Here is a 27,135-nt window from a genome sequence, read left to right as displayed (position 1 = left end):
TCATAAACCAGACTGGAGAGCATGAACACACTAAGCCAACAATGACAATCCGGCAACTGAATGGAGAAAACACTGGTCTTTAAAGTCACAAGGGCTGATTACTAACTACACACAGGTGAGTGAAACAAGACACAAGTAAAACACAAGGCAATCAAAAAGGCAGGAAAAGTACAAGATGTACTAAACACAATGAGAAAACATTTCAAAATAAAACAGGAAGTGGACACAAACACATGAACAGACAGAATATCACAGAAAATATGAATCGGTGTGTTTTTATTACATTAGAATGAGCCATTTATATCTACAAATGGAGCGGGTCGTCCTCCACAGAGGCCACCATATTGTTCTTCAGTAGACCAGAACAGACAAACCAAACACTGTTGCTAGACAGGGCCATTCGTGTTTTTGCATTGGCCAGCGTAGTTCTCCTACATCCTTGGCACACGGTAGAAGATTCAGTCCTGCAACCTCACTGCTAGTTGCCACTAAAGGCCATGACACACCAAGCAGAACTAGCGGCGACGAAAGCCCCCTGCTGTGTCGCCCTAACGTCATTGTGTCTCAGCCAAAAAGTTGCACAGGAACACACCAACACAAGAGCCAACAAGCACATACGTTTTGGACCTGTGTGAGAGGACATACCCCTCCATGCCAGCAGACTGCGGCTGCTGTGTTCATCATTCAAAACAGGAAACCAGAAGACTGCCATGACGCGAGTTAGCAAGTTAGCAAGTTAGCACATTAACAACACAGCCCAATCTTGACAGAACAAAGCATTTACTGTGCGTCAGTGAACAATGACAAAATCATCACAAAATGTTTCTGTTAAGAGTTTCATGGTTAAAGAAAAATAATCCTACCTCATATAACAAGTTTGTTTCGACCTCACTCCCTCTTAACTTTAGCTGTTTGTTTACTTCCTCCCTTCAGTTTCACTTCTTGTGCACTAAGCTGAACAGTCAATTACAGTCATTTCATTCACCAACAGGCCCCATGGCCGCCACCACAGATTCAACATGTTGAATCTGCAGGAAAAAAAGCTGACAAGGGCTGTGGGTGCTCGCCTTTGGCCCAATGTATGGACAGCTTACCATCAGCTTGGTGTGTCACAGCATTAAATCCCACACACTAGACCTTTAAACTTCTTACCCTCTGAGCTATTTGTCCCTGATTCATTTAATGTGTGTCTGCAGGTGTGTTTGGGCAGCACCTTGAGGAGACAATGTTGTACGAAGCCCAATGTGGCCCTCAGCGACTGGTCCCAGTGCTGGTTGAACAGTGTGCATGTTTCATTCGTGAGCATGGACTGGAGGAGGAGGGCCTTTTCCGGGCCCCTGGACAAACCAATCATGTCCGAGAGCTGCAGGATGCCTTTGACCGTGGCGAGAAGCCAGTGTTTGACAGGTGCTGCAGTGGGAGGGGGCATTTCATCCATAGCAGCATGCAGAGCTATAATCTATTCTTTACTGTATGCACACTATTTTTCTTACAGTACCACAGACGTCCACACAGTGGCATCCCTGCTGAAGCTGTACATACGGGAGCTGCCAGAGCCTATAATCCCTTTCTCTAAATACACACAGTTTCTCTCTTGTGCTCCGCTTCTTACCAAGGACAAAGCGATGGTAATACCATATCTGATTAACTCTTCACTGGGACCCTTCCAAATTCTTTCCTTGGCAATAAACATGTCTTATTTTTCTTCAAGGGTATCATAGAGCTCAGCAAACAGGTGAAATCCCTTCCTCAGGTCAACTACAACCTCCTCAAATACATCTGCAAGTAAGCAAACTGTTTTGTAACCTGCTGTATATATCAGTACTTGTTAAAGCAGCTGATGTGACTGTGATGGGCTTCATTGTTGCTGCTATGTCCCATTCACTGTTTGATGATTTCGGAAGTGTCAGCCTGTCATACAAGAGAAATCACATTCATTACACCCACATCCTCGTCATCAGGGGAAGTGACATCACATTGATTGACTCCGAGTGTGTATAATTGCACGTCTTCTCTGCCTTCTGCATCTATTTAAATAACATCAGCTGAACCCACACATCAGCCAGACTTATGACTCAGCCCTCCTTTTCATACGTTCAAGTTGTACTAGACAAAAGAGAACCAGGGGTTTCTACCAATTTAAGCAGAGCAGCCAGTGCTGATGATTTTACATAACACATCATGCTTTTACTTCTGTCTGCTCAGGTTTCTGGACGAGGTTCAGTCTCACTCCAATGAGAACAAAATGAGTGTTCAAAATCTGGCCACTGTGTTTGGACCCAACATTCTTCGGCCCAGAGTGGAGGATCCAGTCACCATGATGGAGGGTTGGTGATAATAGTTACATTTGTTAAAGGGAAAGTTCATCCCAAACTCCATAATACATTTTTTTCTCTTACCTGTAGTGTTATTCATTAGTCTAGAATATTTTGGTGTAAGTTGCCAAGTGTTGGAGATATCAGCCATAGAGATGTCTACCTTTTCTCAAATATAATAGAACTAAATATCATTCAGCTTGTTCTGCTCAAAGCACCAAAAAAATAGACTTGAAAAAATTAACAGCTATGTTTCTTTACAAAAATCATGACCAAGTTACTCAAGAAAGTCCATAGACCTTGTTGTGAGCAGTTTCATACAGGAACTATTTTCTTTTTACAGAACTACACTCGCCAACCCTCACTTCCCTCGCAAAGGGAAGCATGCATTGTACTGCTGGCTCACCTTGCACCACTGAGCTAGCTAAGATTGCAGCTTAGTTGAGGATGACTGTTGAAGTTTACTTCTCTTACTGTCACAAGCCTATCGTCCATGAGTAGATACACACTTCCATCTGTGCGGTGATATGGTTGGTGTATGTAGTTAGGCAGAGAGAAAATAGTTCCTACATGAAACAGTTCACAACAAGGTCTGTAGATTACCTTGACTAACCGGGTCATGATGTCTGGAAATAGACATTACTATCCAGTTTTTAAAATGTATTTTCTTGAGCACCGCAAGCAGAGTGCCATCTAGATTGATTATATTTGAGTGAGTAGACATCTCTATAGACTTGATATCTTCAACACTGCAAGTCACACCAAAACAATTTAGACTGATAAGTAGCACAACCTTTTATTGTCAACAATGCACAATTGATGATGACATGAAACATTTAAAGCAGGTGGATGCCTGTGTGTGTTTGTCATTATGAACAGGAAGTTCGCAGGTGCAGCACCTCATGACTGTCCTCATCAGTGAACATGCCCGACTCTACCAACGAGAGGAGCCGGAAATGGAGGCCAAGTTTCCCCCACAGCAACAGCTGAGTCCTATCCAGCGATGCAAAGTGGAATGGGTCTCACAAGAAGACACTGACACTCCAGTCTCCTCAGGCACAGGGTCCAAAACTCCTAAAGAGGAACCTCAATCATCCACCCCTACTTCCAACAGTAATCCAACTGCACCAAGCCCCATTACAACGTTGGAGAAGGTTGTGGATGGTCAGACTGAAGGGAAGGATAAAGGTCAGCCAGAAGTGGACGGAAAAGCAGATAGCAAACCTGAAGGGAAAGGCGGCGGTGAAGTAGCTGTAAGCCCCAGTAAACAGTCTAAAGCTCTGCCCTCTTGGAGATCCTCCTTCAAAGGCAGCGCAACATCTGGGGGGCCGAGGGGGAAAATTGGGGGGTCAGCAGGGGATGTGTCAGCAGCTGGTGGGAGCAACTGGCTGATGAATGGCTTGTCATCCCTCCGAGTTCACAGGCGCACCACTTCATCCGGTGAGAGACTTAAAGACTCTTCCCTGAAAGATTCAACCCTTTCCCTTAAGGAGACCAGTCTTAAGGACACACAGAGAGACTCTGATGACGACTCTTCTCAGATGCCTTTGTCTCACAGAGCCCTCCTCCAGTCCCACAGACTTTCTGCCTATGACAATGTTGCCCCCTCTAGTCTTAGTCTTCCTGCTGACACCTCCATCTGGACATCCTTTGAGATCTCGCTGGCCGAGCCAGAGGGAAGCGACAAGGCAGTGAAATTAGGGCAGGGTCAAGAGAGACCCCCAGAGGAGAGGGACAGTGCAAGTACTCCAGATCAAAGTGCAAGCGGTGCTGAGGATGATCTCACAGGAACAAACGAAGGTCTCACCAACATGCTGACCGAGCTCAAGCAGGAGCTTAAGAAACAGAGGACGAGCTACGAAAGCTGCATTCGCAAGTAAGAATGAGTGACTTCTTGTCAATAACCAATTAAAATCAGCATGAGTTGTTATTTATAACCTCTTTTTCTCTTTTTTTGAGGTTGGAAGAGTCCTGTTTGAAGTACCAATCCCAGGTAAACCGCCTCGAGGAGGAGCTAGACCAAGAGAAGAAGAAGTTCCAAATGCTGGAGATCCGACTCAGGAACTCGGAGCGGGCACACCAAGATGCAGAGAACCGAAACATTCTTCTCCAGAAAGAGATGGAGGAGTTCTTCAAAACCCTTGGAGATCTGACCACAGGTGCAGCACGGACCAACTAGACCAACCTGCCTTCATCTGGTCCATCAGAGGAGGAGGAGCTCAATTACTGGGAAGACCAGCCAGCCCCAAAGCTTTTAAGACCAAATACCTCTAGTGCAGTACTACTTGCCATCATGTCCTCTTTAGTACAGCCGTCTTGTGCCTACACTTACCAGTGCCGGTGCCAAACAAGAACTCCTCTGGACCAAGCAAGCAATTTACCATTCCACAGTCCTTCAATATTCTAGACAATTCTTCATATACACCATAGGTCATGTAATTATTTATTTATTGACTAAATCCCTCTGTAAGAAAGCAAAAAAAAAAGCCTTATTGATGATGTGAGGTCCAGTCTTCCCATTCACATCCTCTTCATTTCCCCTTACAGAGAACCCCAGGAAAGAGACCTAAACCCGGAAATTTGTTAGCTTTCAAGCACTTCCGGATCCCTCGACTCAAAGTAAATGGGTCTTTTGAATGGGTTTTTGATTAGATGCCTAAAGTAAGTTCTGTGGTTAACACAAGCATAAGAGCCTTCCACAGCTACATAAAATTCATCAGTAAGTACCCCGCTTGAGAACTTTGAAGCTTTTAAGTCTTTAAAAAGGCGGTTGCTAACAAGTGGCAGAGCCAGACAACAGAATGTCACTATGCCAAGCCATGTTGTGCTTTTACAGCCTTGCTGTGGTGGCCACACAAACATACTGTAGTTTGTTTATAGCCTCACATTAGCTTTTACTTCTGGTGATTGCATTTAGGCTTTAAAAATCCTAAAAGTGGTGTTTATTTGTGAAGATCATCTTGCTGAACAAAACATGTAAGTATTATAAACGTTTGTTTGCCACAAAGCTTATTTTCTGCAATGAGCCAAAATCCAATGGGAAAATCCCCTCAGCTTTTTGATGAGGGAACCAGGGTAATGCTTACCTCAACATCGGCCTACAGAAAAATGTCATCCCTGGGGTTCTCTATAGAAGTCATAGTCATGAAAGAAAATATTGACTTAACAGAAGAAAAGAAAACAATGTGCAACATTAAAATTCAACTCATTTATTTACTAGAGTTGAAGGTAGACAGTTTCCATTTCTGATGTATATAATTGGTCTGTTAGTGAGGCAATTTCAGATTCAAACGATAAACTTCACACAACTGGCCTGATGAAATCCAACCTCAACGGGTTAACTCTTTGCTGTCAGTGTTTGCGGTCAAACCATCCAGAAGACTGCAGCATTGTCCCAGAAGTGCTGAATGGCTGTCCTGTCTTTCCTCTAAATGTACCTGCACTAAAACCAGATGTGCTCAGAGAAAACTCATGCGTCATCTATTCTATCGTTTCTATTTCTGAGGAGATGGGAGGAGAGTAAAATGACTAAAAGAGGAAGCCACAACAGTCAATCGAGGTGTGGCCCAGATAGGGTCAAGACATGCGTCACAATCCCCAAAGTGCATTCTGGGAGCTGATGCTAGGGGGGGTTACTGCCTGGAGTGCCCAACCATGAAAAGGGCAAAAAGACAGGTTGGGAATTGGAGCCATCAAATACATCCAAAGGTTACCATGGCAGGCTGCAAATGCCTGTTTCCTGACTCTCAGAAAACATACAAACATCTACAGTAAAATGTACAGATCAATCACTGACTATACTAATCTATGAATTATATTGCACAGAAAACAAAAAAAAAATGAAACAAAATGCATATAAATAGTACTTCTGAATGAAATGTACATTACATACAATAGACGCCTCCTAGCTTGAAATAAATAAATAAATAAATAACGCAAATACAGACAAAAAAAGGATCTTCTTTTCTCATTTCTTTCGAATAACGTGTGCCATGATAACTTCAAAAAACGTGTGTTTGTGTGTATGTGCATGTGTGAGGTAGAACTCAGAAAGACGCACCACAGGAGACAGGAGCATCTGCAACGGAGAAAATCACTGAACTGAGTAAGGGCACTTAAATTAAATATGTTAAATATCAGACAGCTGTGAATAACGTCTGAGAGAACCTGCCAAAAGGGTAAGGTGACTAATTTTGAGTTAGTCTCTGGTGACAGTCCCCACATACAGAACTCATTCTAGCCAGTGGAGTGGCCTATATTAAATTGTTACAGCGCTAACAGGAATCACTAGCTCCTCACATCTCGATTCTCTTACATTCACCCTGTTCTTCCTCATCCAACAGACCATTGCCTAGAAATTACATCTAAGTAACCAAAGTTAAAATACAGTCAGTTTACAGTATGCTATAAAGAAATTCAGTGTCAGGGCAATCTGACTGCTTGTCAAGATGCACACTATCAGAGGTGAAATATATTTAAAAAATTGGATACACCAAGGGACGCTTTCTACAAGAAAGATGAGGATATCAAAATAAAATCATCTGTAACCGGATCCAAGATGAAGTGCGCTATAGTCTACTGTTAAAAAGATAGTTGGTGATTCATTCAAATGTCCCAAAAACAATACAAAAAATGCCAAATAAACAATTCAAAAATATACTCAACATAATTTTGCAGTGCTAACAGTGTGGTAGTCGACTGTGTAGCAGTAGCTAAAAAAACAGCAATGTGTAAAGTACACTCAGATCCCTCTCTTTCATAACATACATCACAGATTCACATCAAAACATACTCTGATTCTTTCCAGCAAAAATACAGTAATAATGATACACTTTCAAACCACAATCATTTACAGCAAAAGAGGGGGAGGGGGAATAAAAACAAACTGTACATTAAAAGCGCGGCTCTACAAACTAACATGAGAAGTTCCGTTGGCCTTTCCCATCACACACACTGATGAGGGAAGGTTTGTTTTTTGTGTGCCAGTGTGTGCCAGTGTGTGTGTGTGTGTGTGTGTGTGTGTGTGTGTGTGTGTGTGTGTGTGTGTTGTATGTGTGCGTTATCTGCAGCAGGCCAGCGCACCCAGAGAAGCGTGGCTGTCCAAGCTGCTATCTGTTTCAGAGGTCATGGTGGGGTCACTGCTCGGGTCAGTGGGCTCTGTGGACATGGACGAGACATCGTTGGCCGAAGAGGAAGAGGACGTGGGCTGAGGGGGGCTGTCAATCACTGCTGCACCTGTGCTGCGAAAAACACACGTCAACGCATAGGTTTCATTGAAATACACAGGATATTACTGTTGTCTACGGAGTCATAAAATACATAAAAAGATGGAAACAGTGCATCTAGCTTTAAATTCTCCCTGAGTACTGATATGGCCATTTGCATGTGAAAAGACATCCAGTTTAAACGTTATTCTGGAAACGTTACAAGTTTATTCTTGAAATATTATGATTTGATCACAAAATACTACAAATCCATTCTCAAAATATGTCAGCCTTATTCATTAACATTTTCTCCTAATTCCCAAAGTGAGTATGGCCCTAATATACAGTTCACACTTAAAATTGAAATACTGTTTATTTCATCATATATGCTACTTTTTAAACAAAGTAATAATAAACTGTTATTACATCCAGAGCCTTTCAAAATATTTTTATTGTGCAAGTTGACGTTGATGTTAAGAAAAACAGCTAGATTGTGTAGCCTTAAATCATGTATGCATATAATCAGTATTCAGTGATCGTCATATAAAGTAATATAAAGTATTCAAAGTTTTAACTTTTCTTTATGCATTCTCATTGTCTCTCATTTTTATTTTAAATTATTTTATTTCCACTGTTGCCTGTTACTTCTGTGTTCTTTTATGTTTTGTGATTTAATAGAATCTGTACATCTGTTTTTGCATTTTTGCATATGTTAGTATGTGTGTATATCATCTACATGTGTTTTCACTAATTGCTAAATAAAGTAATTTTTTTGAAAAAGTATTATCAATCTTGCATTATTTAATCATATGACTGAGCATCATAATCTTGTGATACAAAACCTTGTGGACATTTTTCTTACATCAATCCTCTGATAAATGACCATTTATACCATCATGTGCCTCTATTGACTCACTATAATCCATCCTTCCCACCTCTTCTTATCTCCCAGAGTTATCATGATTACTCACCTAAAGGAGGCGGCTGGCCTCTTATCACTCCATTTCTTGTCCACTCCTCCCATTCACTCACTTCCTTATAAATAAGCCCTACAGATGAGAGAGCAGGAGAGGGTTAAGTAGGGAGATACAGAGAGAAATCATTGACGTGTGTATATACTTTCTGTACAGTGTGTGTTGCATACTGTACACTCCAAGCCGCATCGTGTTTCTAACTTGGACAGGGTGTGCTGGTGTGACCCTTCTAAAAATGAGTGAGGGGTCATTATCACCTGGCAGGGGTTAGGATGAGCTCATCCTGCTGCACAACTGATAAGTGATATTTACACACAATCTGAAGTCCTCCCTTGCTTCACAGAATCAGGTTCCCCCACAGTGGAAAACACTGACAGGCTTCAGAGAGGGATTTCGAGTCACCACAACGCACCCTCTGGCAACTACAGTGGAGACTCAGAGCCCTTCAGGCAACAATGTCTGTAACCAACGGACTGCATATTTACACATTCGCTGGCTGTCCTGCTGGATTTCTTTGGACATGGTTTATTTTTGTTCTTTCCTTGAATAGAAAACAATCATGTCACCACCAACAAATTGCTAATCATAGACTCTGGCCAGCTGATTATTTCTATTTCATAGACAAATCTAATTTGCAGAAATTTAATGCAACTACAAACTATCCAATTATTAAATGTATCCAACTACAGCGGATACATTTCATAGTTACTAGCAGTTGTACAATAACATATTCGATGCTTAATTTTTCTGGTAGTTAACTTTAAGTATTTTGAAGCAAATACTGATCTCTTACGAGAACACTGTGTGACAAAAATTATACACATTTTTCCGTTTATAAAAAAGCCTAGGAAGTCCACGATTTGTGATGTTTAAATCTAAGGTTAAAAACATACATCTGTGAGAACCATTTTATAAGGACTGACTAAAAACACAAAAATGGGTTTAAATAGATAAATAAGTCACATGGTTTAAATTCTAAAAAGTTGGTTACATTATCTCATTTACTTCATTCTTCATAGATTAATTTGAGATGTAAAAGTATCTGTTCTGTGCTCTACATGTCCAAAAGAGTCTGTCTCCTCCCACATGCCCTGGGAACTTGCGGCCATTTTTCTCATTAGAGTGAACCTCTCGCTGAGGAAACATCACTTTTACTCTCATGATGATTATTTCCCCTCCCTCAAGAGCCAGAGGGTAAATAATACACCGACAGTGAAAAGAGAAGTGTTGCGTGTACTGGTGAGAATCTTAGTATGCTGTCTAACCTTTCCACTCTTCCACGGTATGCTCCCTCTCATCCAGCTGTTTGTCCAGGATCTTTGGAGGGGGCTGAGAAAGAAAAAATAGCTTGAATGGCACATCATACAAGAGCAATGCCAACTTTCCGCTTTGAGTGATATAATTAAAATCTCATGTGACCCATTTAAGACTCATACGCTCCGATCAGCGAACCACTTACCGCTTCCACTTCAGCTGGGTCGTACCAAACGTTAATGTAGGGGTGCTGCAGGGCCTCGTCTACAGAGATGCGCTTAGAGGCATCAATCACTAACATCTTGGATAGGAGATCTCTGGCTTGGCTCGCTGAGGGGAGAAAAAACCAAGATAGATAAGATGCTGGTAATCACAAGTCTACAAACGTGATTTGACAAAGACTTATGTATGATTTTCAGTCATGATAACACAAAAACACTACCTTTCAGTTTGTTGTGGTCTGAGTCAGCAGGGAAGAGCACATCTGGGAAGAGTTTTTCGAAGCTGTAGCCAGCGTAGCGTGGTCTGTTTTCTACATACGTTCTAACTGACTGGTTCAGCTTCATTAGAAAATCCTGAGATGGAGTGCCTAGCTGCTCGATTACCTTGTTCCACTGGTCAATGTCTGAAGTGTGAATGTTAAGGAAACATACAATTCACTCCCACACACATACAGTAACACACCATCAGGGCACTTTGACATTTAACTTTCTTTGGATTCGCAACAGCTCTGCTTATGTAGTCCACACACACAGATCACAGCATCTACAGTGATGCAGCCTCTCACTCCTTTCCTGAGCAGCTAATACATCACTAACTACCGCCTTTAATCATCTCGTTTGGCTTGACGTAATCACAATAGATGTGTGCAGCAGAGCGATGATGGTCGTGTTTGTCGGGTGGAAAAAATTGAAAATGAACAGCAATGTGAGAGAGGGACACTCTCAGGACAGTGTTGGATCTCTTCACACAGAATGAAGTGATGACACAGTGATCAATCAATGATGGGGAAGGATACGATCAGTGCCGGGGAACAACACGCTTCCCCTGATCATCTCGGCCACTATGCAGCCCACTGACCATACATCCACTGGAGGTGGACGTTTAGATGACAGGGAGGTGGACATGCAAACGCAATGGTGAGATTTAAAGAAAAAAAAAAGCACAAACAAAGTGAGAAAGATGCAAGCAGAATGGCAGTGGTGTGATGGCGTGTGGAAATGAAAACGGAGAACATGCAGCAGCCTGATATATGAGAGAAAGCGATGCAGTGAGCTTATAAAAATGAAAGCTGACACGTTTACTGCCAATGACAGCCAGAAAGCTTCAAATTAGGCATGTTACACCGTGTCATATTAACAATCCCCCTTAGCCTGAGACAAAATACTGTATTCTGACAGTCTGCACAGCACGAAGCACAAACACTTTACAAAGATTGTTAAGATTAACAGCATGAAGAAGAATTTAAAAAGTCCCAAGGATACAGTCCCTTCCTGGGAAGAGGATTTTATGGCGAACCATTTCCGCCAGTATGCAGCCCACAGACCATATGTCCACTAGTGAAGTGGAACAAAGCCAATAAGAGGTGAGAGGAGTGCACAACAACAGGTTAGTTAGACGTAGGAGGCCAGTTAGTGAGCAGTTTCTCACAACAAAGTCCCATCATGTGCACAAGCACCATGCAGCTCACACTGTGTTAAAGCAGATTTATCTTCAGGTCCCAGTACATGGGGTTTGAACAGGTCTAACACAAATCTTTCTAACGAAAACTACAAAAGGGTTGGCAGAAACAGTACATTGACTACTAACCATTGGCTTGGTAGCCCATTCCCAGGATAACCTCTGGTGCTCTGTAGTAGCGTGTAACCACGTACGGCGTCATCAGGAGGCCCGTGGCAGCTGTCCGAGCCAAGCCGAAGTCTAAAATCTTCAGTGTGCAATCTGACTTGACAACTATGTTACTGGGCTTGAGGTCCTAAAGAGGAGCACATACCAAAATGTCAATTTTGTAAATGTTAATTTTGTCAATAAACAGCAATGACATTGTTTGAAATAAAGCCAATTAACAGCTAGAAACGTAGTGACAACTCAGTGACAACTTAGTGTATTTTTCTTGAAAAGCATACTATGTAGGGATTGACGGTTGCAGTATGTAAACAGTGTTGCAACTAAAATGAGAGCCAGAGCCAGATCCCAGATTCATTCGTTTTGGACTGAGCTGTGCACGCTTGGCGTTTCGCCTCACTATATTCGCGTTTTTTTCAACGGCGTGTACACAATTTTCATAGCTTCCTTTTGGATGTGTGCTGCTCACAGTCTGGCACCGGGTCGATACCTTTTTATGAAGTCCTGCCCTCAACTGCCCCAGTGCCAGGGAATGCTCAAACACCGCAAAATAAGAAACAACATAAGAAAATACAGGCAGAGGGTGAAGTCTCTGAAGAGAAATACACAGCAACACACTTCCAGTGGCTCATAAGTGATGATTGAGAGGGATGACTTCTGTATGAGTCCAAACCCCACATTACCACATCTAGGCCAGCAGCATTGTGTGTTTTTGTGAAGTATCGTCTCAACATGTCACAAGATAATAGTGTGCTAAACTATCCATCATGACAAAAATCCAACTGATAGCCTGGAGAAGCTATTTCCTAAAGATGACTTTTTGTCTATGTCATGTTTGTCTCTGCAGTGCAAATTGCTTTCTGAGGTGATTTGTTTGCTAGTAGCAAAGCATTTACGGATTCCAGATGAATCAGGTGGTGGCATTTTACAATATTGATTTTTGGGGGGTGCTGCTTTTTCATTCTAGCTAGGAATAATGGATTGCTGAAGATGTAACATTCCCTTAGAGGACCTTTGCTGAATATATTTTTTTAAGATGCTAATTCCATAAGCAGCGAGGCAAGGGGGGGGGGGCCCGAGGATGGGCGCTATATTTTCATGATGATATGTGAGTCTTGATATCAGTGGGGCATGATGAAGAGCAGCTGTGATTAGCTAGTCAGTGGGACACACTCACTGGTACTCACATGCTCTAACAATTCATGTGTTACTATACAATCTACCACTAAAAACAAAAAAGCATGGCTCAAAACATGCAGAGAGGTAGACTGACTTCATTTTCTGCTCAGGATGCCTTTACTATATCTTTACATTGTAAAAAGTGATTTGCTGCTATATCATTGTTGTTCTGCAAGTCTCATACAGTTCATTCAACATACTAGCCGTTATCAAACTACAGTCAGCGAGCAAATACATTAGTGCCCTATTATAATTTGATGTGACAACTGTCTGCATATTTCTACTGCTAAGGCCGTTTTCACTTGTTCAGTCGTTCTGTAATTGTAAACACAGTCCATGCTGGAGGTGGGATCACCAGAGGCTCCACAATACAATATTATCACAGTGCTTTAGTCGTGATACAATATTATTATAATTTTAAACATTTTGTGATATGCTGAGTATTGTAATAACATGAATTCTAAAACATGGTGATTTATGACCTTTTTATACTGTAAAATATGTCTCCAAAGTTTTACAGATAAAGTTTTTCACTTCAGTCATTTTATTGCAGCCAAAAGTATCTAGTTAGTTGAGAAATCAATAGATTAGTATTGCAGTAAGTTACCCATATTTATTATTAATTAATTTTATAAAAAATTTATACTTTGTGTCCATGTATCCATACAATATTGCCACACAAAGTACTGACACACTATGCTGTTAGGTTCGCCCCCCATCCCATCTATGCACACACTTCACACCTGCTTGTTACTGATCCTTATGGGAAAATAAAACATTTATCTGGCTCATTCAAAACTGAGGTCAGAAGTCTGTATCACCTCACATCAGCTTCAGAAAAGCTGCTAAAAAGCCAGTTCATTTTGTTCAATCTCATTAAGAACGCTTGCTTTGACTTAGACTTTACAATTAAAGAAATGACACAAATATTACAAAGTTTATGTTTTTCTCAAATATATTTTCAATAGGGTTTTTTTTGGTAATTAAAAGACTATATTCGTCATCCTATAGTGTGCCAGTTGACCATTTGCCTTTACGCTTTAGTGTCAAGTGTCACTTAAGGTTTAAACTGTTCTCCTTCGGTACACTGCCCTGGCATTCATCTGTGCAGTCGCAGCCAGCTGCTTACCCTGTGAATGATGCCGGCAGCGTGGAGGTGTTTGATACCACACAACATCTGATAGAGCAGATACGACAGCCTCTCGTGGTCCAGCTCCATCTGAATGACCTGGCACAGGTTGGCATCCATCAGCTCCATTACCAAGTATCTGACGGAGCACAAACAATTTTGTGGTTGGGAGGCATCTTAGCAAACACACACACACACGCAAGAGGACATAGTTGGATTTTAGTACATCCACACTTCACATGTAGTTACTTACACATCTTGGAATTCTTCTAATGATTTTTGCGGCGTAAATACATTTAAAAGGCCGATGATCTGTGGGTACAAAATGACATAAGTCAGAATGATGTTTTTGTGTTTACACGTCACATTGAAGCACAATATGATTTACACACATATTTAAGCATGCAAACGCTATTAATTTCTGCCATTTTAAAATGCCCCATCACCCACGGGTCATGTGGGTGAATATATTTGCATACTTACATTTTTGTGATTGACACATTTCATTAGGACTAGCTCTCTGAACGCCCTCTTGGCATGGGTTTGATTTTGAAACGGCCGACTCAGCTTCTTGATGGCGACATTTCGTTCAAGGATTTGGTCGTAAGCAGAGCTGAGGAACAAAGTCAGGGAATCATTTCAAAACGTAGCCTAAAAGGGATTAGGCATTACAGGTCATGGGTCTTACTTCAACAGTTTAAAAACCTCAGCTTTTGTCATAAAAGAAAAAAAATCATATAATTTCTTGAGGTGACAGTAAATTATTCTTTCCTCTAATGAATGTTCTGGGGACATTTTGGAAACAGTGACCCACATTTCATCAGAAAGCTGTTTGAACACTCACCAGACAATTCCCTGTGCTCCTGAGCCGATGGGTCTTAGATTCTGGTATCGCTTCAGTACTGTGAACGTCGAATCCCCAACATCTAGGCTGTAGAACTCTCTTTCTCTCTTGTTTTTGTTCATGGCGAAATCTTCAATTAGTGCCTTCTGTGCATCCAAAAATGTCCTCTGTGTAAATAAAGACGGGCACACGTTTAAATATTTTGTATTGCCAGGACAATACACCACAGATTCCAGCACCCCGGCCAAAAATTGGAAATTCAAATCAAAATCCAAGCTCCCGAAGAAGCAGATTAGGAGTGGAGGAGAAAAGACACTGCTGAATTTCACACTTGAGGCGAGCACTGCGGTTCCTTATCTCAGCAACTCAGCAAACACACCAGGATGTGGAAGATTTGATATCATCAGCAGTGGTGGCAGAACAGCAGGCCACAGCGAGGTCTACTCCATCATATGAAACATGACTCTCGGAGTGACTCTGTCACACTGGAAAACCAAGCCCAGTGATAATTCCTGCGAGTTTGGAGCCCAGCCCAGGACTCCAGCCCAGTTCTACAAGCCGGTCTTCCACGAGCACATGTTAACTGGGTCAAGTTGCACCATGCGGCTATGAGCCCAGATAAGACTCAACACCGAGACACCAGTTTGTGTGCAAGATGTCCCCGAACATGTTCATTAAAACAAAACCAGCTCAAATCTAAAAAAGGCGACTTCCTTTCCCTCCCTTCATTTCTTACATAAGCAACTCAATCACCCTCCCCTCTCTTCCACTCTGCCGACACACAGTCCATATGAGGGATATAATTGCCAGAATAAAATGAGTCAGCTCTCCGTCTGTTCCTCCAACGTCACAAAGACGTACATAACATTCACCTCCCTCACAACATGGAAATAGACTTGCCGCCTCTTTTTATATTTCAGACAGGAAGACAATTATGCTTGTCTGATTTATGAATGACATTGCAGTTAGTGTACAGCAGTGGTATGTACAGTTATCTGTCGCTCTGTGGTAAGGTCATTATTGCAATAATGGCAACCCATGAGGGTAATTAGGGTCAGGTCGTCGCAGGGAGAATCACAGTCTGATTTGATCCCCTGAACTCTCATTTAGTCACACACACAGTGTTAATATTACTGCCCCTGCTGTGAAATAAACTAGTATTGACGCTTACAACGACATGCTGCATCGACAAATACCTCTAAAATCAATGGCACACTATTAGATTGCAGTTATATGTCGGCCGCAGTATTCACAAGGAATGCAGCAGCAGCCACATCAGTAGTCTCAGCAGCACCTAAGAGGTCTGGACCTCGTGGATGGACTTGAAGGCAGGGAGCTGGAATACACCTCAGGTGGCCTTTGTATTCTGCAAAAGCAGAAATATAGCAGGGGGTCATTCCTAGAGCGCACTGCCCTCTAATGACTTAACCTCTGTTTTCTTCAAACAAGCTGCTTCAGCGTAATGATTTAATGAATGGCTTCCGGAGCACATACTTAAAGGGCAATTCACATCTTGGACATGGTAATTAACAAATATTATACTCCAATTAAAAATATTTGAACTGCACTTTCACATTAACACAGTTCACAATTTTATGGTGCAGCTTTCTTATCTATACATCACATACCATAAAACACACAACTAATAAAATCTAATAGGTAAAAGTTTATACTTTTTCCATTGATGGTATATTATCTCATGTTCTCCTACAATCTCAGCAATACACGTGCACATTTCAGAGGGGAAACAGAGGACACGCCCCCATCAATATTTATAATATTTGCATATCATAAAAACATGAAAGCATCAGAGGACGTTTATTCTGGCAAAAAAAAAAAAAAATTACAAAGTAAATGAATGCAGGAAAGGCACAATTTTGTGCATTAAATTTACAGGTATGCAAGAAATGAAGTATATGATTTTATTTTAAGTATATGATTTTTTGGCAGACACCCCTCATGTTTCCTGTGTGCCCCCTCCCATGTTTAAAACAAAACCTACGCCCCTGCACATATGTATTACATGATACCATATGGAAAAGATGACTTCTATAACATCATATCATCATATCCGCTCAAAACAAAGCTGACACCAGTCCACACACAGAAAGACGCAGAGAAACAGAAGACCTTGCTTCATCTCTCAGTCTCATATTAACAGCAGAGACTGAGTGAGGACCATTATCGAGCCGTTATTTATTTTAACTCGTTGTCAGCGTGTTAACCTTGGCCATACGACCCCTCGTCTTGTCTTGACGGAGGCAGCTGGCGGACTGGAAAGACGCAAGCAAGAATGCACGCCTGCTAAAAACGTAGCATTTATACGCCGGACAGTGCACGAACAGACATTATTAAAGTAATAATGACAGTCGTATCGTGATATGACCGGGCCTGTTTGTGAAACAGTGCGCAGTCGGTGGTGAAACAAGCCGCTGCTTAAATCTATATACGAGCTCTACGCCGTGTATAGACGTATCGCATTGTAACGACACGAAAATAGAGTGCTCTCGGTGAAGTGAAGCTATGATTTAACACCCTAAACAACAACCACGTCGGTAAGCAGCATGCTCATAGCGACATACGACCCTCCCCCACGGCCAAACAATAAGCACGTCTGAGGAGCAGAGGTGCGAATCCTCATCTTACCTCTGTCATCAAATCAAACTATCGATCCCCCCGCGGTCCGATCGGCGGCGAAATGTTCCGGACTATTCGTTTATGCCGCCGATTGTGGATGATTTATTCCGTTGTGCGGCTTAAAAATACATGACCTCACCAAATTCACTTGCCTACGTTTCCATCTGGCTACTACTGACAGGCCAGGACGCGCAGTGCGCACGGGGCATGCGTCCCAGCAGTACGTCACTCATCCACAGAGACACACCCACCACTCCTCCTCCATCCATCCATCCTTTCTTCCGCCTGCCTATCTACAGACTACAAATTAGAGGAAAAAACTGAGTACAAGAGTGGAGGAACGGGAGGAAGATACCAAATGCAGATGCTTCCGTGCAGCACTGAATGGTTTGTATGAAAATGACATGAATAAAATGCTACAATCATCAACACAGTTAAACAGCTAAGATTTTGGACAAAAATGTAAGACAATGCTCTCAACCGTCATCACCATAATAACACCAAATGATGTAATATAAACGTTCATCTTAAGATCTGTTTAGTTAAGTCTTGTATTGTCTTTGATGTCCTTTTGTGATAAATGTGTATGAATCAATAACTGAAAGGCCTAGGAGGCACAAGCTCAGGGGCCAGAGGTGTCAGGGCTTTTACCTGCAAAATGTTTCACAAAATAACATGTACTGACCAGGAAGAGCCACAAAAAAGACAATAAAGAGATGCAAGGAACTGCGAACAGACACAGTATAATTACAAAAAGGGACAACACAACCAAATAAAGATGCACAATGACTACAAAGCAAGGCAAAATGACAAAAGACACAAAATTACCTCAAAAAGACACAAAATGACTGCAGAGAAACACAAAATGACAAAAAAGACAATTACACACACACACATATAAACAAAATTTCCTACATACAAAATGTCTACAAAAAAGACACGTTTATGAAGAGACACAGACTGCCTCAAAGAAAAAGAAAAAAACAAGCAAAAACACCACAAAGTCTGTCTATGTGATTTAAGTCCTATATAGGAGCAGTGCTGGGGCCTCTTACATGTCTGTGCTCAGGGGCCCATCATTTCAAAATGTGCCTATGTTTGCTTTCTATCTACCTGCTGCACTCAGGTAAAAAGAGATCTTAATCTCAATGAGGGAATATCTTGTGGAGGAATGGTGTTCATGCCTACACCAACAGGCATGAGGTGGCCTAACTTCATACTAAGACATTTAATGTTGGTTTGTCTTTCAATTCACCTATCTATCCATCTATTTATCTATCCACCTATACAGACCCTATGCTGTATGATAGATAATAAGAAAGTGGTCATATTTTAGTCCAACAGCAAATGATGTTGGACTTGCATTTCCAATAATATACATATATATATATATATAAAATATTTATTTCCAATTAAATATGAAGCTCCATATTTTCCTACTTTATATTTCAGAAATGTCTATATTCTGATGACAATAGAGAAAATGTCAGACAGGCAGTGCCAGGCTGTATGGTTTATGGATCACTGTAAGTCAAAACGTCATTCACATTTTTTTCTGTAACTAAAGCTAAAAGCACTGAAAACTGATGCCCATTTTGTCCCACAAACTGACCTCACTGCAAAACCCTCCACAGAGGAAAAGGACAGCCCAGTCCACACAAAGGTCATTAAGTGACACACAGCTTCAAGCAAAATAGTCACATTTTTCTCAAGCAATTTGGCATTCATATGGATAAATATTTCAAATTTGCTCTTTCTTTCTTCCTCCTGTTCTATCTTTCCTTCAGTCTTTTGTGCTTTATTCTTCAGGTCTATTTAAATTAGGCAAGTTAGTTGGTTGGTTTGTTAATACTTTTATAGATTTTGCAAACAGTCTTGGAGTTGGAACCCAATTATTACAGTATGATTGACAGGTTTTTTATATATGTATGCAGACTTGCAGACAACTAGATCTAAGTTGATATTTGCTGAAGGGATTTATTAAAGCTGTGATGTTTGGTAAGGAGACAAAATACCAATTTTAAGAGTGGTATTTACAGTATTGTCAAAAGGAACTGCACTGAGTGTGATTTTAATAAAGAGATTTATGCACTTATCCTTAAGTAAAAGTAAAAATACCACCCTGTGAAAATGCTTTGTTACAAGGAAAAGTCGGGCTTTTAAAATGGCACTTAAAAGTAAGTATAATCAGGAAAATGTACTTTAAGTATTAAAAGTAAAAGTATCCAATGATGAAAATCTTTAAAAAAAATAAATAAATAAAATACATTAAAAACACACACACACACACACACACACACACACACACACACACACCGCAATATTCTTCAAAAAGGGAGGGAGAAAAAAACACTCAAAAACTTGAAATTATTAAAATAAAATAGAAAAAAACACCCCAAAACTCAGAATTATTTAAAAAAGAAAAAAAAAAAACATTTTAAAAAATTGGAGGGGGGGAAACACACCCAAACTCAAAATTATTACAAAAAGACTTAAATGTTTATCAAAATAGTTGGCAATTAATTTTCTGTGAATCGACTGATTAATTAATCAATTAATCGTTTTAGCTGTACTTGTATAAACTGTTTGGTAATTTTATTTACAACAAAACATAATATGTTATAAACTCTCTGTATGATTTTTAAGTAAAAATCGGAATGTGTGGGGTAACTAAAACTGTTAGATAAATAGTAAAAAGTACAATATTTCCCTCTGAAATGTAGTGGAGTAGAAGCATACAGTAGCATGAAAAGAAAATACTCAAGTACTAGTACTTCAAATTCGTATTTATGTACAGTACTTGAGTAAATACACTTAGTTACATTCCACCTGAATATACAGTTTTGTCAGTTTCCGGGGTAAACAGTGATGCAGCAGTGATCGTATATACATCAATAAAGGGTTTATTTTGCAGGATCAGTGTCATCAGGGCAATATTTAGCATCTTCTGTCAGCCCGTGGATCTTATTTCCTCTCCATGTGGGATCATTTGTGGACTATGCTCTGCAATAATCTATAGCATATAACAGTGAGGATACCATCTAGAGTTCGTGCATCACTTTCTATACGCTACAACAGCGTTATTATGCACGGAGCCATGCTCTGCGAAGGCATGTGACTGAATAAGGACATTAGGGTAAAATTGCGTTAACTTAGCGCTGAGTAGTTTAAATTCTCCCTGCACCCGCCTGACAGCCCTGCATGCTTGTTATTTATCCTCGTCCCTGCGCAGATACCCCGGGGCCTGCAGAGACAAGCTGCGCGCGATAAGCGGCATGGAGAGACGTCCCAGCACCGACTCCCGCTGCAACACAAGCCTACTACGCTTTCTTACCCCTTGTTCGAAGAGAGCCCGCAGTGTGATGATCATCGTGGAGGAGCAGCCCGACAGCAGCAGGCTACAATCCACCCGTGTGGCCGAGGTCGTTCGTCCTTCCCAGGCGTCTCTGTAGCGCACCTACCGCCGGGGATCCTCCGCACCTTTGGGCGTCAGACGGATTAGTTAAATCGGTGTAGCTGATCTCACGCCACCCGCTATTGGTGGCTCTGACCTGTCGCTGTCAAACCGCGAGGCTAATCCAATTATGTGTTTAAAGGCGAGAAGCTAAGAATAGCCCCAATTACAGTAAAAAGTTTCAGATCTTCAGCGTGGTGCTGGTGGCGATCGAGCAAATGAATGGGGCACCATGTATAGTTAATGTCATTGATGAATTACCTGCCGGAGCGGAGCAGCGTTTACACAGAGGACGTCAAAACAGCAATGCGATGATCACAAGGATTATTTTGGATCGACGGTGGGAGCACTGAAGATAATACAAAGGATCAGAGCGCTGACATAGGTTACATATGGTACCAGGTAATGTTGAGCTATCATCCTTCATCTTCATCTTCCTTCTTATAGTGCTGCTTTTTGACAGTTTGCTGAAATGAGGTGGGTGTCCTCACGTTTACCTCTGAGATTTCACATGTAAAGTCTCTCACTTTGGGCTGTAACCCCTTGCTAGACATTCACAGGACTGTAATGAGATTTACCTTTAAGAGTAATGCATAGTATAGCCTTCATATTCAGGCCTGTGACGACAAAAATCATCTTGGTGAAATGTGTTGTTTGGTAGGGGCTGCTTATGCTATAGCTACATAAACTGGACTCAAGGCAAACACATTATCTTCACAAATCATTCTTTGTTTGTCATGATGCATAAATTCGGGAATTTAGTGAAAAAAAGGCAGTAAGAGACCTAGATCCTGAAGAAGCATGTTGTCCCAAATTCCCAAGGATACAGTACAGCTTCCCCTCTGTCTGTGTCTATATCATGTGGTTGTCTGCTTAGTGGATCACTGAGGCGTTTTGTATGTAACAGGATAATAGTTGTTGACAGCATTTTAGTCCAAAGGCAATGAATAGGAAATGAATTAACACCCAGGAGAAAAAAAGTGTGCAAACCGGACATGGTATCAGATTATTAGACACAAACAGAGTTGACTCTAGATGGCAAAACATCCTGCAGTTGTATAAGAGTTATTCTTTGGGATTTCATTGTAATTATCAAGTTTTAAAGGTTGTGATTCAAGGTATGCAGGGGCTGTGATAAGATGCAAAAGTTTGATGTTAATGGTGAAAAGGGGCAAAAGAGGTCAGACTTTGTCTAGCCAATCAACGGAGCCATTTTTTTTTGGGGGGGGGGGGGATAATGCTCATAAATATAACATGAAAATCTTACCTCACAAAAAGGATAAAAAGAAAACAGACAAAACAATTGGACAAATAAAGAACAGCAAAGTCAAAGAAAATAATAATAAGATCACTTCAATGATTCAAATAATTAGGTTGATTATATATTTTAAAAAAATAAACGTATATGAGTATATGACATGTAGAGTTTAATTTGAGTTATAGATAGTCCAATTATTTGCTAGAGCAAATTTTTTCCCATTTAATTTTAGATTTTGCTACTTTGCAATGATTTGTGGCAATATTTTTTCCATAGGATATCAACACAGCCAAATGTTTATGTAAAAGCCATGTTGTTATATGCACAGCACAGCTCCCTTATGTTTTTTACCCCATAAATATAGCTACACATGGCATTGGTGTTATTATAACTACGATAGCAACCAATGACCAGGTTTCTGTCCCTGCAGCAGTCACAACAGTAGCTTTACACCTGTAGACAGACCTCTTAAAGCGAGGACAGCTGGAAGAGTTTTTGCTCTACAGTGGATGGGTGGGTGCACCTGGCAGGGTTCCTACTTTTCTCTTCGATCCCTTCATCATAACCACAAACCGGCTTGGAGGGATACAGAGGGGTTATCATATATTTTTATCAATATAATGATTTATACACTGATTTAAATAGCCTGGTACATTTTTAGGAGATGATAACCTCACAGTTGCTTTGGTGTTTTTGTTTTCAGCCAAACATTTAATGAACTTTCCTCATATCCAGTCGACAGTCTGGGTGTCACAAGTCCAGGATAGATTCAGTTTAAGTGCCTGAAGTGATTGGGTTGGTTTGTATTGGTGAAGGCATGTTGTGTGTGTTTGAGTAGGCTATTGTATAATGCTCTAAAACATTAAAAAAAAAAAAAAAAAAAAGCCCACATCTGGTGGAATAAAAAACATGACACCTGGGTTTCACAGCCTTTACCATGCATGAGGAACTATCTGATTCTGTTTTCTGTAATTTGTTCGAGAAATGAGGAAAACTTAGGGAAATTTTTTTTCTCGCAGTACATTTTCATGTCAACACTTTATCCGTCAAAAGGTTGGGGCGTGCAGTAAAAGGTTTCTCAGACCTTTTAGGCGTCAGTTTGTTGCAGATATTTCTGCCCTTTGAGACACATAGTAATGAAAATGTGTATGCTAGTTGTTTTACTGTAATCTTTCAAAGTGTTGGCCATGTCAGATCAAGTGTAATTGGGTCTTTGATGTGCCGATAATTACAGCGACATGCAGTCTTTTAAAAAATAAGGAGCTTTCATAGAATGCATTGATCTTTTATTGTGTGATTGGTTCAGTTTTATTGTATCCACCTCATCCAGAGTGGTTTAATATACATCAAATAAGTCTATCTGAAAAGATAAGAAATAACTAAATAGATCAAATTGTCAAATTAATATGAATTGCACTTTATATATACATACATAAAGACATGAATAATGTTCAAAGTGAGAAAGCTTTTTTTTGCATGTTCTGCAGCTTTCCCTGTCTATCTGTCAGCTCAGGTTATTTTCTCCTCCTCACTCTCAGCTGTATATAGTTGTAGTAATACCTGCACACTATGTGACAACAAACTTAACATGGGATCATGATGACACAGTTGCTTTGGTGCCAGAATCACAGCTCCCTCTGGTTAGAAAAAAGCCTATTAGGAAATGGGGAGGGGCAGAGGGACAGTGAGAGAGACACTGAGACTAATGGAGTAAGATCATCTAATCGCAGTCCAGTTCAGAGAACTGTCTTTTCCTCCGATCTTTCTTATATAACTGTCTCTGAAGACAAAACAATAGTTGACAGGCTTTGACATCCACGGTAATACCCTCACACAGAGATGTGGAGATGAATGTGCAGTGAGGGTGAGGAGAGGAGAATGCAGAGAATAACAAGCTTGACAAAGAATATCGGCCCAATAATACAGAGAAAACGTTTTCATGAGTGCTGGAAGACATAAGACATTCAGATGTAGGTGTTTGATTTGCAAACAGAGCAAAATCAAGGAAATTAAACCTTTCCTCAGAATATGAACTAAAGCTCTAATAAGTGATATTTTGGGTTTGTACGTGTTTTCTTTCCGTTTGTTTGTATTTTTTAAAGGTGCGTGCTTGGAATGTGTGCAGGATGAGCAGCACATTTGTTACATTAGCTGAAGTACTGGAGGCACGAGGGGGACCTCTGCTGGAGGAGGAGGTCTGGTCCCTGCTGCTGAGCACTGCAGAGTCTTTAGTAGATGTCTCTTATGAAGGTAAAGCATTTTAGATAACCCCCTTTCACTACAGGCACACATCCATCATGTCTTAACCCTATAACCATACTCTTATGGTACTGCAATGTAAACGCAATATAAACATTTGAATATCTTGTAGTATTTCTGTTTTACGCCATCTTTACTATAGAACTGTACCAGCAGCAGCAGCAGCAGCATCAAATACATTAAGGACTTCCTACTTTTTTTTTCAGGTCACAACAATATGTGTAACATCATAAGCCCCACCTCCTTGCTGCTGTCAGCCACTGGTACCTTAGCATTTAAGAATTGTGGCCTATCAGATGAGGTATCCACCTTCACTGCTCCAGAGATGCTGCAGGGCCGTGCCAGCTCAACCAAACCTGCCATAGAGAGGGTCAGTGCATACATCCTCACACCTGTCCTAACAGCAAACATGGACGTACACGGTGGACTGGCCAACCACAAAGCAGCATCTGTTTATACTGTTGGCTTTATTAATCAGTATTTTAAACTCTGCTGTTATTTCCCTACGTGTCTTTTCCTTAGACTGTAATATTTCAGGATGTCAGGAGTTGAAGGACGACTGAGGTGCAAGCACGCCATCTAGTGGCTGACTAAAGGAACTGCTACTTGAATTTTGCATTTCAGAGTCCTGATTTAACTTTGGCTAGGAAAGACTCTAAAGTAACTCCTAAATAAACACATAGTTAGCGCATAAGTAATCTGACTTGGTAAATGCTTCATATCCACAATTACAATTACTTCTATAAAACAATTTATGCAACTCATAGATAGATAAGCATTTATGTTTGAAAGTGACAGACATTATCACTTATTTGCATAAAACAAAACAACATGTGCCTTTTTTAGACCATTTTATTGCCATTCTGTGCAACAGCTTTGGCCCCTGTTTATTAGCTGCCAGCCACTGTATTAACAAATAAACAGGAAATATGTTGTCAAGTTTGAAATGATCTACAGAAATCAGAGCCATTGTTGCTCTTGACTTAACTAATGGGCGATTCATCGCCTGTTCAAACAGTAATCGGCATAACTGTCATATCAAAGGAGCTCCGTACGATATTCAGAGCATTAATGAAGACGAAAACAACTGTTTGCTATGTAAAGATGTAATGGAGTAAAGGCATCTCCATTAGAGAATGACCTCTGTGTCTGTTGTAATCTGAGCTTCTCTGTTCATTTTTGTAGTTTATGGTCCGGCCATGCATGCATGTTAGTGCACGTGAGTTCCTGTGTGTGTACCCAACTGGCTAGCTCTCTACACTGAGGTCACACGGCTGTCACTACTGATACAGACACAGCCTCATAGCCTCCAGTTGCCTCCTGGTTAACACTGTTAGTCCTGTCAGCAAGCTTGCCGTTGTTAGCACTGTTCTAAGTGATCTCCATGTTGAGAGCAATTCTGGTGGGGCAACACAGTGTTTACACAGGAAATTTGATGATATAATCAAAATATGTCACACTGTAAATTACACTGAACCATACTCGCACAACAAATAAACTGCTCACTAGTGAGAGGGGATCACAGCATTGTGATGACAAAATTCCAGTTGAATAATGCAATTTGACATCACACAAACAATTAAGATCTAACAACGTATCTTACCATATAAACAGCATCACCTGAGGACAGCCTAAATAGGAGTCGACAGATTATCGGCCTGGCTGATTATGAGGGGCGATATTTGGCATTTATTTATTTGTATCTGTATTTATTTTTAATTTAAAAAAAAAAAAGCTGATGAAATTAGTAATTTGAAAAGTGTGCATATCAAACTCAAACAACATCAGGGACATAAAGTGTCAGCATAAGAGGAACTGTTACGTTGTAAAACCTCAGAGAGCTATTTTTATTCATTCATCTTTAATTTCATTTTTTTTTTCTTTTTTTTTTTTGCAGGGAACTTCTGTGCATGACGTGAAAAGTTCCAGTTTTGATTAAACATTTGCTAAAGGCATTCAACCAAAGTTTTGTGTTGGATTTTGTTACATTGCAAATTCTAAATTTTTACAGAAATATTTTAATTTCTATTGTAAATGCATATGGGTTCCAAATATCAGTTCTCGGTCTCATTAAGTACTATCGGTATCGGCCTTGAAAAACAGATATCATCATTAGTGTTAAAGATTTCCAAACATCAGAAACTCAAGATGGAAACAACACCGACTTAAGGACAATAAAACACAATGCAAAACTCACACCATGAGCGGCGCACAGCTAATACATGACAGTCAATATACAAATCCGCCTCACACAGTGTAGCCTGCTACAGCAAAACAGCCACTTAAGCACCACAGAAAGCTGAACAGCTCCTTCAGGAAACATTACCCAAACTCCAGTACAATTTAAACAATATGGAAACTACATCATCAACTCCACATAGAAATAAGTCCATTAAGTCGCCCTCTGACAGTCGTCTGTCAAACTTGTCATGCTCAACCCAGCAGTCAGTACTTACTTCTTACGAATAACAATAAATAGACTCACCGACTCATTGCACCTGTTGTCCAGGCGGTTTCCCCTCCAAACAGAAGACACGGAGAGCAGAATAGGGCTTTTTTTCTGTGCTAGTAGTTAGCCAAGTTTCCTTTTGAATCACTCCTGGTTAAATGATCTTGTCTTATCTTTTCCTTTTTAAGTTATGATTGAGTTATCCGGTCGATGTCGTCCCAAACGTTTTATTTCTAATTTCTGCTCAAGGGGTAAAGTGCTAAATCGGAAAGGAGTTACTAAGTCTACACGTTTCATCCCGCTTATTTTAACGTAAATTAACTACTTCCGGAGC

The 27,135-nt window shown here is 40.6% G+C and overlaps 3 protein-coding genes across 16 annotated transcripts in view; 2 read left to right on the top strand and 1 right to left on the bottom strand.

Moving 5' to 3' along the window:
- arhgap22a (Rho GTPase activating protein 22a) overlaps window positions 1-6,268 on the top strand; it is an 18,689-nt gene extending 12,421 nt beyond the window's left edge. For all 5 annotated transcript variants that reach the window (XM_042501652.2, XM_042501651.2, XM_088086512.1 and 2 more), the window contains 6 exons: window positions 1,197-1,407; window positions 1,496-1,628; window positions 1,712-1,785; window positions 2,206-2,327; window positions 3,195-4,191; window positions 4,275-6,268. In XM_042501652.2, the coding sequence (XP_042357586.2) occupies window positions 1,197-1,407; window positions 1,496-1,628; window positions 1,712-1,785; window positions 2,206-2,327; window positions 3,195-4,191; window positions 4,275-4,494 (1,757 nt within the window). In that variant the 3' untranslated portion in view covers window positions 4,495-6,268. The remainder of the gene's footprint in view (window positions 1-1,196; window positions 1,408-1,495; window positions 1,629-1,711; window positions 1,786-2,205; window positions 2,328-3,194; window positions 4,192-4,274) is intronic.
- mapk8a (mitogen-activated protein kinase 8a) lies at window positions 5,509-27,135 on the bottom strand. 7 transcript variants are annotated; one of them, XM_088086514.1, is made up of 14 exons: window positions 26,838-27,133; window positions 20,716-20,861; window positions 14,745-14,911; window positions 14,384-14,513; window positions 14,154-14,212; window positions 13,901-14,039; window positions 11,557-11,722; window positions 11,232-11,303; window positions 10,190-10,372; window positions 9,953-10,077; window positions 9,759-9,822; window positions 8,491-8,568; window positions 7,338-7,550; window positions 5,509-7,307 (listed from the first exon to the last, which is right to left on the bottom strand). In XM_088086514.1, the coding sequence occupies exons 2-13, from the start codon at window positions 20,749-20,751 to the stop codon at window positions 7,375-7,377; spliced, it is 1,395 nt and encodes a 464-aa protein (XP_087942640.1). In that variant the 5' UTR covers window positions 20,752-20,861; window positions 26,838-27,133; the 3' UTR covers window positions 5,509-7,307; window positions 7,338-7,374. The 7 variants fall into 7 exon arrangements, with proteins under 7 accessions (XP_087942640.1, XP_087942641.1, XP_087942645.1 ...); XM_088086515.1 differs by lacking the exons at window positions 5,509-7,307; window positions 11,232-11,303 and adding an exon at window positions 10,766-10,837 and having other exon boundaries at window positions 7,312-7,550; window positions 26,838-27,135; XM_088086519.1 differs by lacking the exon at window positions 5,509-7,307 and having other exon boundaries at window positions 7,312-7,555.
- Window positions 20,872-27,135, top strand: part of ptpn20 (protein tyrosine phosphatase non-receptor type 20) — a 30,626-nt gene continuing 24,362 nt past the window's right edge. For 2 of the 4 annotated variants that reach the window (XR_015778414.1, XM_088086510.1), the window contains exons 1-3: window positions 20,872-21,237; window positions 24,196-24,343; window positions 24,559-24,722. Coding sequence is in view for 3 of the 4 variants with exons in the window: in XM_088086510.1 (XP_087942636.1) it covers window positions 24,220-24,343; window positions 24,559-24,722 (288 nt within the window). In the remaining variant the exon portion in view is untranslated. Of the gene's footprint in view, window positions 21,238-22,092; window positions 24,344-24,558; window positions 24,723-27,135 lie in introns of those variants that run through there. The other 2 variants (XM_042501644.2, XM_088086509.1) reach the window with 2 other exon arrangements.

This window comes from Plectropomus leopardus, chromosome 13, assembly GCF_026936395.1.
Source record: "Plectropomus leopardus strain MGB_pleo_1.0 chromosome 13, ASM2693639v1, whole genome shotgun sequence".
Taxonomy (NCBI): domain Eukaryota; kingdom Metazoa; phylum Chordata; class Actinopteri; order Perciformes; family Serranidae; genus Plectropomus; species Plectropomus leopardus.
This window is presented reverse-complemented; position numbering and strand designations above follow the sequence as displayed.

Bases quoted from the DNA above. Each gene is read 5' to 3' on its own strand.
- mapk8a (XM_088086515.1), bottom strand. From the start codon at position 20,751: ATGATCATCACACTGCGGGCTCTCTTCGAACAAGGG. The intron at 14,213-14,383 runs GTAAGTATGCAA...TTGTACCCACAG, and splicing joins AATGTGTCAATCACAAAAAT to ATCATCGGCCTTTTAAATGT. The intron at 7,551-8,490 runs GTGAGTAATCAT...TTCGCAGCACAG, and splicing joins AGGCCAGCCGCCTCCTTTAG to GTGCAGCAGTGATTGACAGC.